The sequence below is a fragment of the Hyaena hyaena genome, unplaced genomic scaffold, assembly GCF_003009895.1.
Source record: "Hyaena hyaena isolate Hyena2069 unplaced genomic scaffold, ASM300989v1 scaffold_773, whole genome shotgun sequence".
In the NCBI taxonomy this organism is placed as follows: Eukaryota; Metazoa; Chordata; class Mammalia; order Carnivora; family Hyaenidae; genus Hyaena; species Hyaena hyaena.
The window spans coordinates 633,645-650,257 of record NW_024081409.1 but is presented as its reverse complement, the minus strand read 5'-3'; the positions used below and the strand labels follow the sequence as shown (position 1 = coordinate 650,257).

Here is a 16,613-nt window from a genome sequence, read left to right as displayed (position 1 = left end):
TTGCATCTCACTTGTTTATTTATTCTCCTTTATTATTTTTTTAATAATAAGTCTTTTTTAAATGTTTATTTATTCTTGAGAGAGTCACAGCATGAGTGGGGGAGGGGCAGAAGCAGAATCTGAAGCAGGCTCCAGGCTCTGAGCTGTCAGCACAGAGCCCAATGTAGGTCTCAAAACCACGAACTGTGAGATCATGAACTGAGCTGAAGTCGGACTCTTAACCAACTGAGTCTCCTAGATGCCCCTGTTTATCCTTGTTTAAAATGCATTAGCTGATAATAGGCTCAGAGCTTATATTAATTATGCTACTTTAGCCTTAAGTTCTCTCTATGGTTCTTGCCTTATAGTTGTCTCGGTGCACAAGAGAACGCTGTGCTATGTGAATGTTTACTCAGTCAACCCACCAATTCATGTCAGATTTGAGCTTTGTTTCCTTATCTTGCATTCTCAAAGTCTGTTGCCATTGTGGAAGCATCATTCATTCATCTCATTTCCTTTTTATTACAGAATCTTGATGCTCTGCATGACCACCTGGCTACTATCTACCCAGGAATGCGTGCACCTTCCTTTAGGTGCACCGATGCAGAAAAAGGCAAAGGACTCATTCTGCACTACTACTCAGAGAGAGAAGGACTTCAGGATATCGTCATCGGAATCATCAAAACAGTAGCTCAACAAATACATGGCACTGAAATAGACATGAAGGTAATGGTCAGTAATGGAGGCTCTTCTGAACACACCTGACATACAGAATATTAAACATGTCCCTCTGTGAATTTACCTTTAGTTGTCACCGCTAGTGGACCTCACCAGAGATAGATACATGAGCCATAACAGTGCTATACCAGCAATATTCTATATTTGGCCTTGGAAGTCATTATACAGGATATTTTTTCCTTATGGCAGCAGAAATCTCTTTCCAGTTATACATTGCTTAAGGCAACGTGAAGCCTACTTTGCATTTCCTGTGAACGCGCACCAGCTGGGTAGCAGAAGGAGTAGTGACTGGTGAAGCTGTAGCCTTAGAATACAGAAAACCCAGAATGTGCATGGCCAAATTCTAAGATAACATATAAGATTAGATATTGGTTTACTGATCATTGTTTCTTTGTAGATTTTTCTTTGTTCGTGAAATAATAGTTGGAAGCTTTCATTTTGTGATCTAAAAGTTTTGCTTTTTTTTTTTTTTTTTAATTAGATTACTTGGTGAAAGAAGTCAGGTCTTTAAAAATTTGTTACTATTGGTAAAACATGCTCTAAGCTTTGAGTGATGATATCAGGGAACTGCTGCAACATCTGTGTAATAAACATTGTTTTTCTCTCTCTTTGACCCTACAGTCTGTCCCAGTCACCTGCTCCTTGTGTTTCCAGCACGTTCAGCCTTAGGAGCCCTTTTTCAGTTGCTCGAAATTCGAGAAAATTAGGGAGAGGGATATCCTACTTCAATTTTTTTTCTTTAGGACCATTTCTTAGATGTCAGAGTTATGTTTTAGCACATATGAGAAGTCCAAACTTTAAATACAATATTATACAAAATAACAATTGTAACATTTAACTTGATTATATTGGAAAAGTGTCCCATATATTTAATCTAGTAATGTCATGTTAGATTCTGTGGTTTTCCTTCTTTTAAGAGTTGGTGTCAATTCTTAATGTGACACTTGTGGGTGAGTCTCAGGTGCGTCCTTAGTTTTTCGACTACTAGAAAGTAAGACTCCGTGTAACGTGACATTATCAAAACCAGAGACATTTAAAACTTAAAACCTTGGGTGAAGAATCAAGATTTGTCTGTAACTAGGAATCTCACTATGCCTTTCATTTCTAAGTTTTGATCCTGACACCAAACCACCTCATTTATGTTCAATGAGCCTTTATCAGGGTCTTTTAGCATACTGTGTCGAGTCTTGTTTTTTTGTTTTGTTTTGTTTTGTTTGTTTTTCACTTAGGCAGGTTGAGCAAGAGACAAGAACATAGAAACTTTAAGAAAAAACACAAATTAGGGCACACTTGGATATTGCAGTTGTATGGTTATTAGTGGATTTGGCATGGAAGGCTGGCAGCCATTAGCACACTTTATATAAAATTCAAGATTTTACTTAATTATGGTTTACTTTATACAATATTTTGTTGCCTTGTCACCTTCATTTATTTAAGTACTCCAACACAGACTTCTGGAATATTTTCATTTTGAGTTATATTTTGTCTATTTAATTTTTGTCAAAGACACTTTTAATTTCCTGAGGTATTCTACGTAAGCTTAACGAGTCCAGGGCTACCAGAATATTTAACTACTTAAAGAATATTATAGCATGTCAAGAAGTGATATACCAATAAGAGCTTGAAAATATGATCAGAAAAGCAGTTCATTTAGGGGCACCTGGGTGGCTCAGATGATTAAGTATCTTACTTTGGCCCAGGTCATGATTTCACAGTTTATGAGTCAAGTCCCATGTTGGGCTCTGTGCTGACAGCTCAGAGCCTGGATCCTGCTTCAGATTCTGTGGCTCTATCTCTCTCTGCTCCTCCACTGCTCATACTCTGTCTCTGTCTCTGTCTCTCTGTCTCTCTTTCTGTCTGTCTTTCTCAAAAATAAATAAACATTATACAAACTTTTTTGAAGAAAGCAGTTCATTTTGACAATTTAATCAAAGCAAAGGAACAAAATTGAGGAATTAATTAGTAAATTTAGGCCGCATATGATTCAGTTCCTGTAGCTAAAATGGAATCAGAGCAGTCCACAAAACTGGGCTTGAATTTTAAGATTGAGTCTTATTACGGTTTGTGGGGTGTTCACTGTACAATTGTACCTGGCTTAGTGGGCTGAGCCTACCAGGACAAGGGGGTATTTTTCTCCTAATTCTATCAAAGAGGCCATCTGGGCTGCTAAAGGATTGATACCAGATTTGCAATTTTATTGTAAGTAATTATTCAGTCTTCAAACTGCATAAGTCAATGTTCAGAAATAGTTTCCTATTTAAGATATGTATAGCATTTGCATATATTCATATTTTTAAACTAACTCCTTAAATGCAATTCTCATGATCACTTTCTTAGGCATTTAGGATTTTAAGTAAACTGAAATGCAGACAATTAACATCATCTCCCTGTTTGAAAAATCCAGGTTATTCAGCAAAGAAATGAAGAATGTGATCATACTCAATTTTTAATTGAAGAAAAAGAGTCAAAAGAAGAAGATTTTTATGAAGATCTTGATAGATTTGAAGAAAACGGTACCCAGGAATCACGCATCAGCCCATATACCTTCTGCAAAGCTTTTCCTTTCCACATAATATTCGACCGGGACCTGGTGGTTACTCAGTGTGGCAATGCCATTTACAGAGTGCTTCCCCAGGTAAAATGACATCACACTTCCTCGAGGCCTGAGACAAAGGCTCTAAAGTTGCAGTTGTTATATGTGGTCACTGACTCACTTAACACATTGACTATGTATCGTGCAATGTGCAGCGTATCAGATACCACATAAGTTTTTTAAACTAAGCTCAGTGTATTTGAGCATACTGCAACTTTCCCCAGAACAACTATTTACTATTTTTCTGTCTTAATCTCTCACAGGGACAGTGGGGAAATTACATTGGAATGCTATTTTTTTAATGAGAAAATGGGCAACTTTCTAGTAGTAAGCAACTCCCCTACCAAATGATTATGATTTTCTACTTTTAAGTCTGGCGTAATCTAATCTCAAATTGTTAAGACTTATTTCTACTAATCACATGATCATTTCTTTTCATCCACGTTGTAGCTCCAGCCTGGGAACTGCAGTCTGTTGTCTGTCTTCTCTCTGGTTCGTCCTCATATTGACATTAGTTTCCATGGGATCCTTTCGCACATCAATACAGTTTTTGTATTGAGAAGCAAGGTAATCAAGATATTATTTCTTTCAATGTGGGTGAGTAAGGGATGCTATATCATAAGAAGTGTCCCTGAGGGAAAGTTACCTACTATACCATTCTGTTATATGGAGAAGGTATAGAGAGATCCAGACCAAACCTCAGAGGGAGTCATATTTGAAAGGCAATGTTATTGATATTTGGTTTGCCTGCAAGGCACTGGGACTCTTATCAACTGATCAGAATTAACAAAAGTTTTGAGACTGTATTGTTGGGACAATTCAATATCACATAATAAAACAAACATCTTTTCCTCTCTAAACGGCTACCATGTGCTATTTTAGACATCAGAAGAACTGATTAAAAAATTATGTTTTAACTTCACTGAAAGCCACTGATTTAATTCTTTTTTAAATTGTCTATTATTCTTGGTGCCATTTGGGTGGAAATTTATAAGTGATAAAATATTCATTCAGCTGATTATTTAGGGAGTACCCAGATCTCATAGTTTCTGTTCTTGGGAATGATACAGCAGAAGTGTTCTAGAGTGTACATTGTGTCCTTCCTGAAGCCCTTGCTGCAAAGGTCTTACCCACACATAATATATGTATTTGGAAATACTCCCAGCCACTCTTTGAATGCAGTTATGGGAAATGGAGACACCTGGTTTCTTCTTTGATAGAACTTAGTATTGTCTGTTGGAGCCATATGGGAAAATCAGAAATAAGATTCACAGAAGCTTTAAAACAATATGCAAGCAGTAGTAAGCCTATTATCTTTCTGGGTCCAAAGGAGATAGTCAGTTTGCTCTTCTGCAGTGTTTGTAAGGTAACCACTTTGCTTACTACCTGGCAACATTTCTGTGAAATGCCCTTCCTGATCTACTTGGTACACTTATTCCCCTGGATACTTTGGTGGGAGTTGAAGTATACGTGTCTTTCTTTTTGCTAACTTGTTGGGTAGGAAGAAAGGTACTAGTCAATGGCTGTGTCTTGCTTTTTCAAGGAAGGACTGTTGGATGTAGAGAAATTAGAATGTGAGGACGAGCTGACCGGGACTGAGAGCAGCTGCTTACGTCTCAAGGGACAGATGATCTACTTACCTGAAGCTGATAGCATCCTTTTTCTGTGTTCGCCAAGGTAATCATTTTTATATCAATCATCTTGGATAGAAGTACCCATTTTTAGCTAACAGAGAAATTCAGTAACATCTTATTTAATCATGTCTACATGTTTCAAGTGTAATTCGATTTTACCACTCCTGTTTATACACCTCTCTGTTACAAGGATAATTTCATTTAACATTTGTAACAAGCTCAGAAGAAACCCTGTATTCTTTTTATTTTATTGGTCCTATCTTAATCAATGCACCAACTGTGTATGCCATCAGATCATGGAAAAATCTAATCTGCAGGTAGCTAACGGCATAGCTTTATACGGTCCAAAAAGGCATCACATAGAAAAGAAATTCTATAGAGCATCTAATATGATGGAGTAAATACAATGGGTATGTTTGGCACTGAGAAATTACATTTTACAATTATTTCTGGATTTAAAATATAACTACCCTATATTGAAAATATTTAGCTACTCTAATCAGGATACACTATTCAAAATATCTGATTACATTGAAATTTATATCAATTATGTTTTTTATGGTGAACATCAGAGGGAAGTAAAACTGTCAGATGATATTTTTCCAATCTGACAAAACATTTTACCAAAAGATGCATGAGAGCTCAGAATAAGAAAAAAATACCTAAATTTACTTAGAAAAATAGAAAAAGGTAACTGGAACTTGCTAGGTGGTGTTTTGTGTATTTATAACTTTGTATGACTGAAATCTATGCTCATTATTTAACAACACATTCAATAAAGCATATTTTGCTGAGCTACTGGCTAAAAATTTAATTTAAAGTCCACCGTGATCACTTTTCATTTAAAAATACTGCCTTAAAGTTTCTGAAAAATCTAATGAACTTGTAACTTCCTTTAATATTATTAATACACTGTTAAAGACTACATAAGACTAATGATTATTTTCTTTCCCGAAAATATGCATCATGAAAGTAAAAGAGACAAACCTAAAGAATATAAACCTTTTATATCTTTTTATTAGTCACTTTCATTGACCTAACTATATCTGCTATCAATACGTAGTTATTTTTTTCTTTTGCCTCTTTTCAAGTTGAGCTTTAGTAGAATGACAGCTTTTCAATAGGGGCAATTTCTATTCATAGAGATAAAAGTCTCTTTGGAAACAGAAGCAGAGAATTTGGAGTCTATTTCTTAATTACCATATGAAGAAATTGGTCACATATTGACACATTCACAGTTTGTCACATGGTACTTGTCTGTGTGTTTAGAAAAATTTGTATCTGCATTAAATGAGATCAACTAAAAGCAATTTCACTTAAAAATTAAATAATTCTAAAATGATTAGTTTAAATTTAGAAAAAAATGTTAGTAGTTCATTAAAATAATAATTTTTAGAAAAGTGAGATATTGGGGTATTTTGGTGGCTCAGTCAGTTAAGCATCTGATTCTTGATTTCAGCTCAGGTCATGATCCCAGGGTCATGGGAATGAGCCCTGTGTGGGGCCCTGCACTGAGCATGGAGCCTGCTTAAGATTCCTTGTCTCCCTCTGTCCCTCCCCCACTCCCTCTTATGCACACAGGCACTCTTTCACACATACAAAAAAGTGAGATATAATTCGATTGTTTCTAAACTCCATATGAGAATTTTTAGCCATTTTCTTTTTAAGCTTATAAATTTTTTTTTCTCTGCTCCTGGGCAGGTCTTGTATACCATTTAGCAGGTGATCTGGCCTCTTTTCAGATGAGTCTGTTCTGCCATTGAGCCGAGTTGTTCTGCAAGGTTAACATACATAGGGGTCTTAACAAATCTAAAGAGACCATATGGTTCATTAGTAAACTCTTTCATCATTTTCTTTTTCTATATTGACATGCTCATGTTGGCTTTGATGTGAGGACATTTCTACTGAGAATGTATACCAAGGAGACATTTTATCAATCCAAAATTCTTCAGTAAAGTCACAACTCCTTATGACTTATGTCATTTTAGAGAAATTCTTATTGTGAAGGCCCAGACATTATTACTTTATATTTAAAGAGTTCAAATCAATAACATAACCTTAAGACATTTTAAACAAAAAATAAATTTTTGAAAAGTAGTCAATTACCAGATCATCACTGAATCAATGTACATTATTATGCTATTCTTTTTTTAATGTTTATTTATTGTTGAGAGAGAGGGAGGGAGATAGAAGAGGGGGAGAGAGAGAGGGAGACACAGAATTTGAAGGAGGCTCCAGACTCTGAGCTGTCACGGGGCTTGAACCCATGAACCATGAGATCATGACCTGAGCTGAAGTCAGATGCTCAACTGTCTGAGCCATCCAGATGCCCCTATTATTGCTAATCTAAAAATAACTTTGATAAAAAAAAAATAACATAGGTTACAAGTATGCATAAACTTTAGTAGGATTATATAATGTTTCAAAAATGAGAAAAATATTAAAAGCAAACAAAAGTAGTAAAGAAATTAGAATCAGAAGTAAGAGTAGCACATAAAAGACATGTCAGAAAGTTATAGATACATAAAATACGTGTGGATGATAGGCCATAAATCTGATTGTAAACTTTTAATCATTGCATCTACAAGGGAAAAGCAACCAGTTACGAGAATCAAAGGATCCATAAGACAACAATGAACTGGTTTCTCAAAAGAAGCACTGTTTTAGAGGGCAAAAAGAAATTTTTTCTCATCTCTTTATAATGAGGAGAAAATGTGATAGTAGTGAATAACAGCCTTGTGTTAAATGCCAGATCAATTTTCACAGGATAGTTTTCTACTTTATCTTTCAGTTCAGGCTGATGGAATCAAAAAGTGAGATGTGGCAAAAATGTATGTCAAGGTCACTGCTCTTTGATAGATTTTTATTTTAAATATTTTTTAATGTTTTATTTATTTCTGAGAGGGAGAGAGAGAGGCAGAGTGAGCAGGGGAGGGTCAGAGAGAGAGAGACACACACACAGAGTCCAAAGCAGACTCCAGGCTCTGAGCTAGCTGTCAGCACAGAGCCCCACGCGGGGCTCGAACCCACGAACCATGAGATCATGACCTGAGCCGAAGTCGGATGCTCAACGGACTGAGCCACCCAGGCGCCCTGATAGATTTTTAAATATATGAAAGGATGAAGTTATATTCTTCATGCAACTCTCCAATGTTTTTTGTCTTTAGGTTAACATTTTTAGTGGTAGGAGATGACAGGATTCCACTCCTTGACAGTAGTCAGGCTTGGTATTAGTGTGTAGACAAGTTGGGACTGACTTTTCCTCATTTCCCTATCTGACAGCGTGATGAACCTGGACGATCTGACAAGGAGAGGTCTGTATCTGAGTGACATCCCTCTGCATGATGCCACGCGCGATCTCGTTCTTTTGGGAGAACAATTCAGAGAGGAATACAAACTGACCCAAGAACTGGAGATCCTCACAGATAGGCTGCAGCTCACCTTAAGAGCCTTGGAAGATGAAAAGAAAAAGACGGACACGTAAGAATGTAACCTTGTGGGTAAAGAATGGCATCGTATGTTGCGAGCCTGTGACAGTTAATGTTTGGTAACCAAACTAGAAAGGCATGGAACCTGTTGTAGCTCTGATGTAGTAAATAAGAATCTTCCACATTGCTCAGAAAGAAACTATGCATACAGAAATAAATCAGTCCCATCGCTTCTTGGCGTTTTGGCTAAGATCAAGTGTAGAAATAAATCAGTCTTAATGGTAGTGGAAATAGGTCTTCTAGGTTTACAAACCAAGTTGAAAGAATAAATGCCATAATATCTCCCTGAAAATCAATACAAAAATCCAACTGTGTATTTAAAAGTGAACTATCCATTCCTTCCTTCCTATGAGAGATATGCACTAAGGATCTTCTGTGTGCCAGGTACTGGCTGGGTTCTCAGGGTTACAGTGAATACTGTACTTGGAATTGACCTTCATTTTCAAATAATTCATTCAGATATGCCCTGTGCACACTACTTGGCCTTGCTTGTGTATATTTATTCATTAAAGGCACTAAATCACTGGACATACATAAGAGATTTTACCCAGTCTCTTGGGTGTTCATTTTTAATGCTATATTATTGCAACTATCTTGTTGCACAATTGAGCTGACCTGTCTTATTTCTCATAAGAACTATTTCATTCTACTTGAACACCCAGAATATTGATAACAGCATCACTTTCTGTACTTTTCTTTGCATTGCTATGTGTGTAGTGCTGGGCCCCCACATAAACACATCAGTTAACTATTTAGTAATAACATGGATGAAATAGAGAATGACATTTAATGTCTGTCTATCTTTAGCTTCTTAATTCACTTGTCTTGACCTCCGTATAAAGAAGCTGAAAGCTATATTTAGTTTCTTTCAGACTTCTTTACTTTCCTTGTGCCCCTAAAAAGATCCCTTAATTTATTCAGGTATTTTTCAGATTTCAGAAAGTATGTGAGACAGGCGGCTCAAATTCCTCTCACTGCTCAAAAAGACGATTCAAGCTGTATGTTTTATTGGTATGTGGTACAACTTCATCCCTGAAAATAACACATTGTATGAAGCTTGTAAGATTAAACTTAGCACAGAGCGTCCTCTGGCTATAGGGAAGGAAAAAGCAGAGAGGCATCAGTTCTTCCTCTGAGTCCTTATGCCAAGAGCCATCAGCTGCTCTAGTTTCTGCTTCTCTCCTATGAGTCCCTTGGCTCTCAATCCCCACCCCTTGTGCTTAACCACATTTGTCCCTCTGCATGGTCCTCGATGCCATTGAGCAATCACAGGATTGCCTATAGAAATACAATTTTTTCTTGCCGAGCCCAGTCTCCACGTGTTTTATCCGTTTCTTCCGCAGAAGAGTAAGGCATGAATGAGACTGGGAGGAGATCTACTTGGTTTAACAGTATTTATACAAATTGAGGTACATTTCTTATTCCTAAGAGATAAACATGGTCCTCGTATTATGCTACTCAGACAGTGTTCTAAGTGCTAGTAATGACAACTGTGAATACAGTAACAACAGGTCAGAATTCAGTGCCACAGATGAAAACTCTGACCTCCTATTGACAGTCTTCTCCTTTGCCTATTTGTTTGTTTGGCTTATTTCCATTTGGTTTGAATTGGTTTGGATTTGGAGGTGTTGCATGTGATTAAAACAAATAAATTATGGTACTTTCAATCACTTACATATATGGCCAGTAACGGGTGTCTCCTAAGACTCCAGGTGTTTATGGTACAAATGACACCAAAGCTCTTTGATTCCCAACCTTTCTTCCTGTGGCTTTTTCCGCATCCCGCTGAACAGGCTGTTGTATTCTGTCCTCCCTCCATCCGTTGCCAATGAGCTGAGACACAAGCGCCCGGTGCCTGCCAAGAGATACGACAACGTGACCATCCTCTTCAGTGGCATTGTGGGCTTCAATGCCTTCTGCAGCAAGCATGCATCCGGAGAAGGGGCCATGAAGATTGTAAACCTCCTCAATGACCTCTACACCAGATTTGACACATTGACCGACTCCCGGAAAAATCCCTTTGTTTATAAGGCAAGTCCAGACCACATCCTAATGCAGTGCCCTTCAGAGTCTGAATTTTGAGACCCTATGTTCCGAGGCACTACCTTTCTCTGACTGTAGCCCTATGGCCTTGGTAGAGTAAGCCTCCACATATCCACTGTTTACTGTTTTATTAAATGATTTACCTCTTGTTGTAAACCTTTCTCCTCCCTGTAACCAAAATGAATAGAGCTGATGGTTCCCTAGTTCGAATGAAATGTTCCGCAGCGTATCTGCACATACATTAACGAGTCTGCACAGGTTGTTTCTCACCCATCACGTAAACACAGCATTCATTTGAGTGCTCTGTCGGAGACATTTTTAGAGAAATACTAAATGCTTTGCATAGTAAAGTGGTCTTAGAGCATGAGAAGGGGACTGGGGACTCGGATTTGCTTTTAGGTTGCACCAACCTGAAGGTAAACATTTATAAGGCATTTCTGCTCTTTGTCTCAATTAAAAACAAATATAATATTGGAAAAAGTGAAGTCAGGGAAATACTGCTTCACAAAAGCAAGAATGTTAACCAAACCATCTCCAGGCATCTGGAGTAATAGGAATGCCACAGGGACTGTTTATTTTATAGTGGTTTTCTGCAGTACCATGCAACACTTTGTGAGCACATCATAAATATAAATGGTTATTGAACACGATAAACCATTGGACGTTGGGCAGTGGCTCTTGTATCATAAATCAGCATTATTTTAGGGAGATATTGGTAAGAAAGTGTTCTATTGAATGATAAAGGTATCTGAGCTGAGAAGCCAGGAATCACTAGGGAGAAAATAATGCTATGTCCATACCTGACTGTAATCAAAGACCTCAAGTGCGATGTGTACATTTCAAATTACAAGGTTTCATCTTGTTGGAATTGAATGTATTCGAATTTTAAAAGAATTCAGGGGAAGAAAGTTTAAAGTTACTGGTAGCCTTGAGAAAATGGTGTTTGTATATAAGGTAGCAAATGAAACAGTAATGTTTATTCTAACCAATGAACATGTAAATATCTGTGCTGTGTTAGGTGGAGACTGTTGGTGATAAGTATATGACAGTGAGTGGCTTACCAGAGCCGTGCATCCACCACGCACGATCCATTTGCCACCTGGCCTTGGACATGATGGAAATCGCTGGCCAGGTTCAAGTAGATGGCGAATCTGTTCAGGTTAGTAAACAAAATAGATACTATAATAGTAGTAGCAGACCTTTGTGGCAGCTGACTCACATTCTTTACCAGGCAGTCATCATGTATAAGGGAAGACATCTTGATAACAGTGACTATAATTTTTTTGAACGTATTGCATGACATTTTTTCATAGAGATGGGAAATCTGCCCACCTGTTTGAAAATACCTAGTCTGTTCCATGTACTGAAAGCATCAGGAGGAGATCAAACTTCCTGTCCTTTCTGATTTACTTTTTAAAATCTCTTTCCTGTGTCTCGTGTAAGTTGCCAGATTCATATCTTTGAAATTTTCACACTTTAGAAAAAGAATATTCTTCTTCTCCTGGAAGACAGACTTTGTGAGGTTTTTTATTTTGTCTGGAATACACTTGGAGTTCTTCTAGAGGATTCTTATGATTTCTTTATGATGACTCTACCTTAGTCCATAATATAAAGTAATCAGGAAGTAGTGTTTTGGTGATCAAACTTATTGAAATGCAGCTTTGATTTCTGCAGATAACAATAGGGATCCACACTGGAGAAGTTGTTACCGGTGTCATTGGGCAGAGGATGCCTCGATATTGTCTTTTTGGAAATACTGTTAACCTCACAAGCAGAACAGAAACCACTGGAGAAAAGGGAAAAATAAATGTGTCTGAATATACATACAGGTAAGAGAACAGGCCTTGGTATTTGCTGATCTGCAAGAAAAATGTCTCTTCGCGTGTGGTTTAACTCTCTGCAGGATTTTATTACTTTGAAAGAGTCATCACTTATGCTCTTAGGATTGTTTATGTTTTATTTGAGAAGAACAGATCATCACTTACACCTTTAATGAATTCACACGACCTTAGGAATTCCCTGTATAATCACCATTGCTAAAATCTTGCGTTCCCTTTAAATGAAGCTTTAACATGTGTCATTACTGTCTCGATTTCGAACTTCAGTTCACATCACTTTCTCCATACAACCGTCCTCAATACGTCTTTCCCTACCCCCTGCCCTGTCCCCTACCTTTTAGATGTCTTATGACGCCAGAAAACTCAGATCCACAATTCCACTTGGAGCACAGAGGCCCAGTGTCCATGAAGGGTAAAAAAGAGCCAATGCAAGTTTGGTTTCTATCCAGAAAAAATACAGGAACAGAGGTATGACTAATCAGCCTGTAGTACCATTTTTTAAAGACAGAATATAAATACAGGGAACAAAATCATAATCACTGACAATGGGTCTCATTTGAAAAGAATTCTTGCTTGCTTGCAGAAATGAAGTGTCAGGTAAAGCAGCGGAAGTACTGAAACATTAATGAGCCAGTTCAAACAATACAAACTTCTTAGGGGATACTTTATTGTGGCTGGCTTTTGCCCGCTGATGAAATTAAAATCAAAAGCACCAGACGGGGAAGACCTGTTTTTGGTTCTTCGTCCATAATCTGGCTGAGGTGAGAGGGCAATGAAGGACTCCCTGGCCTCTTTCCTTGGCTCCTTAAGGGTTTCTGAATTCACCATCTGGGCAGAGTCAGGTCTGCGAGTTATGGGAAGTTTCTTAATCACAAAGCTTCAGATCCTTCTAAGGGCCAAGCTATGTCCCTGTGGAGACATCTTAGGCCCCCGTGCATTTTTCCTAGAAAGGAGAGCGATTTATAATTTTCCAGAACCTAAATGAGCGCACAGGGGAACCTCGGATTCGTGCTAGTGCTGTGGTTCTACTCCAGCTGGACTACCACATGCTAGAGTTGGCTTTAGACAATGGCCCTGCCAATTGGAATCCTGATTCACTCTGGGCTTGTACACACCAAAGCCATGCCCACCTTGTTCCCACACACGGGGTGCAATATCAGAAGCAAGTTTGATACTTTGTTCCCCTGTGGATGTAGTGGTTCCTTAGAGAGAGTGAAATGACTTGATTATATTTCTTATTCCGTATGTATACATCCCCTAAAAAGGCTGGTAGAGCCTAAGTCCTCAAAGAAATGGAATGCCAAGTTTTAAAATATTTATCTTTATCTTCTTTCTGCTGTTTTTACTTCAAATAATTTACTTGTGGTTTTGGCATGCTTACTGATGCTCTTCTGATAAATGAAGCCCTACCTCAAGTGCTGCTCATTTTAGGTGGGTGGCCCTTGTTTCACACCGAATTATGGTGGGAAGACTTAGAAAAACAGATATGCATGCAGCTCTTAAAAAAAAAGAAAGAAAATATTTGGGGGCTACTACAAGCTTTATTATCACTGAAAATGAATCCCTATTTATTCATCTTTAAAGGAGCCAGCACCGGATGATAACTGAATTTCAGACTGTGGGGTGACGGACTGCAGAATGGGCTTCAGTCGTCCCCTGTCACACACCAAGCAGTTATTCCCAGTGGATACAGATTTCGCTTTGTTCTTTGCAGTGACCCCAAGTCTTTCTGGTAGGCATAGCTTTCGTTTTTCATTATTCAACCTTAGCTCTGCTTTTGATAATTTTCAAGGTTTAGTATATGACCGAAAGTTTGGCTTTAGATGTGGATAATGTGAATTTCATGTGTCTTCAGATCTACTACAGGCATTACTTACCACGGTAATTTGCAAGTGGTAGGCACCCAATACACAGTTGTTGATTTTAATTAAATGACACTGAACAGTATTTGGTCATGTGTATATATAATATCACGGTTTGCCAAATCTGTTTAGTGTTCCATGTATATGTATATGTATATTTTAATGACTATAATAACATATAACAAAGTTTATATTGTGTTGGTGTACATCATCATAGAAATCATTTTCTAAAGGAGTGCATTCTAAGTTTTAGGGGAAAAATGCAATTTATTTTCAGATTCCCAAAATAAGAATTAATATACCATTCTAAGAAAATAGTGACTATTTTGAACTGTACTAATTTTTCTTCAAAAATCTAGAATGTGCGTTTCTGTTCCTAAAATATTAGGTTGCTCACCCAAATCACGTGGCATTATAATTCCTCTAACATTCTGTACTTTGTACTCGATCCCTTGTATTAAATCCCTTTAACAACATGCGGCTGTTATAAAAAGCTGTACTGTTTCACAGTGAGATAGTACATTATTAGCCTGGGATAAATGTCAAGGCTCTAACCACATCTGAGAAGAAAATCAGAAGCAATGCTGGGATAGTCCTTTAAGAGCCATTTCTGGCCTTTTCTTTCCAGAAATGAGCTTCTTTTTCTTAGCTTGGAAGAACGTGGTTATATCCAGGCCTTCGGATTCAGAAAAGTTACTTTAATTTTGACATAGATTACATCCCTATTGGAATAATTGGCCTTTTGCTCTTAAATAATTTATTAATATCTACCTTTATAAAATATAGTGCAACTACGTTTGTGTAAAAATGTTTGTCTTTAAATTTAGCATTTCGCATCAGCACGTCGATATATGTATAAATGTTCCATGTTCCTGTGTAAGAGGATCTGCAATAAATTATTTTTTCCACTTGTCTCTAGACAGTTTTTATTTCACCAAAAATGGTCTTATGTCATTATCGGGCATGCTATCAATGCCATTTTTACACATTCATTTTATACTTTTCCCTCTCCTGCCCTTTAATTTTGATCCACTGCCATTAAAAATTGAATGGCTCCTCTCAGATAGGCTTCCTTGCAAATGCTCTTTTTCTTTTTCTTTTTTTTTTTTTTGAATGTTTTTTATTAATTTCTAGGAGAGAGAGAGAGAGAGACAGCGTGAGCAGGGGAGGGCCAGAGAGAGAGGGAGTCACAGACTGAAACAGGCTCCAGGCTCTGAGCTGGCAGTCAGCACAGAGCCTGACGCGGGGCTCAAACCCACGAACCGCGAGATCATGACCTAAGCGAAAGTCGGACGCTTAACCGACTAAGCCACCCAGGTGCCCCCAAATGCTCTTTTTCTTTAGTACCAACTAAATGGCAGAAGCAAGACTAGACCTGGGGGGACAGATCCAGGGATCAGTAGGAAATGATGTCATTCCTTGAGGATCTCAGTCTTTCAGGAGGGAAAGACGCATAGACAAATAATTACGGTATGTGACATTTGTAGTGTTAAACCAACGTAAGGTACTGAGAGACTATGCAGAGCATGAGAAAGAAGGGCGTGAAGATCAGGCAGGAGGCAGCAGGAAGACCAGGCAGAGTTACATGAGGGTCTCACTTAAAGATGAATTAGTGCCACGGGAGGGCGGCCGTGGACCTCTTCCAGCAGCAGATGCTCAGCGTGTCCAGAACCCCTGTGCATTCACTTTGCTCTGCGCATCTTCCGAATTTCTATATTCCTTGACGTCTCTCTCTTGCACTGACCCTGATGACCCCTTCACATTTGTTTGTTTTCATCCTCTTTTTGTTCTTTCTGTTCAGTTATTTCACAAAGGTTTTTTGGGATTTTTGTTTTGTTTTGGTTTGGTTTCTTTTCTTTTTTCTTTTTCTTTTTTTTTTTTTTGGTAAGAGTTTTAAAACATGAAGACAAGGTTAAAGGACCCATTCAGGGCACAGCCATTCACTGAGCACGTGGACTCTACAGTTATTAAAAATTTACGAAATTTTTGGCAATTCCCTTTCTCTCATTTTCTAGCTTTTTGTGGTCTGTTGGAGTTTATTTCTTTTGTTGAGTGTTCACCCCCATACTATAAAATTCACTTTTTAGAAGTGTACAATTCAATAGTTTTGGTATATTCACAAAGTTGCACAACCAACGTATTCTGAAATATTTTCGTTACCTCCCTCCCAAAAATCTGTAACCATTAGAAATAATCCTAATAAACTGCTTCCCCCAGCTCCTGGCAACACTAATCTATTTCCTATCTGTAAGAATTTACCCATTCTGAGCATGCCGTATATGCAGAATCATACAACATGTTACGTTTCGTATCTGGCTTCTTTCACTTAGAAGAATGTTTTCAAGGTTTATCCATGTGTAACATAAATCAGTATTCCATTACTTGTTATGGTTGAATAATATTCTACTGTATGGATATACCACATTTGGTTTATCCCT

At 37.8% G+C, this 16,613-nt stretch overlaps 1 protein-coding gene across 2 annotated transcripts in view; it reads left to right on the top strand.

The window, feature by feature from the left end:
- GUCY1B1 (guanylate cyclase 1 soluble subunit beta 1) overlaps positions 1-15,088 on the top strand; it is a 42,764-nt gene extending 27,676 nt beyond the window's left edge. For both annotated transcript variants that reach the window (XM_039218740.1, XM_039218741.1), the window contains 10 exons: positions 508-705; positions 3,122-3,352; positions 3,761-3,877; positions 4,854-4,987; positions 8,227-8,424; positions 10,226-10,463; positions 11,494-11,634; positions 12,150-12,304; positions 12,655-12,781; positions 13,898-15,088. In XM_039218740.1, the coding sequence (XP_039074671.1) occupies positions 508-705; positions 3,122-3,352; positions 3,761-3,877; positions 4,854-4,987; positions 8,227-8,424; positions 10,226-10,463; positions 11,494-11,634; positions 12,150-12,304; positions 12,655-12,781; positions 13,898-13,921 (1,563 nt within the window). In that variant the 3' untranslated portion in view covers positions 13,922-15,088. The remainder of the gene's footprint in view (positions 1-507; positions 706-3,121; positions 3,353-3,760; positions 3,878-4,853; positions 4,988-8,226; positions 8,425-10,225; positions 10,464-11,493; positions 11,635-12,149; positions 12,305-12,654; positions 12,782-13,897) is intronic.
- The last annotated feature ends 1,525 nt before the right edge of the window (positions 15,089-16,613 follow it).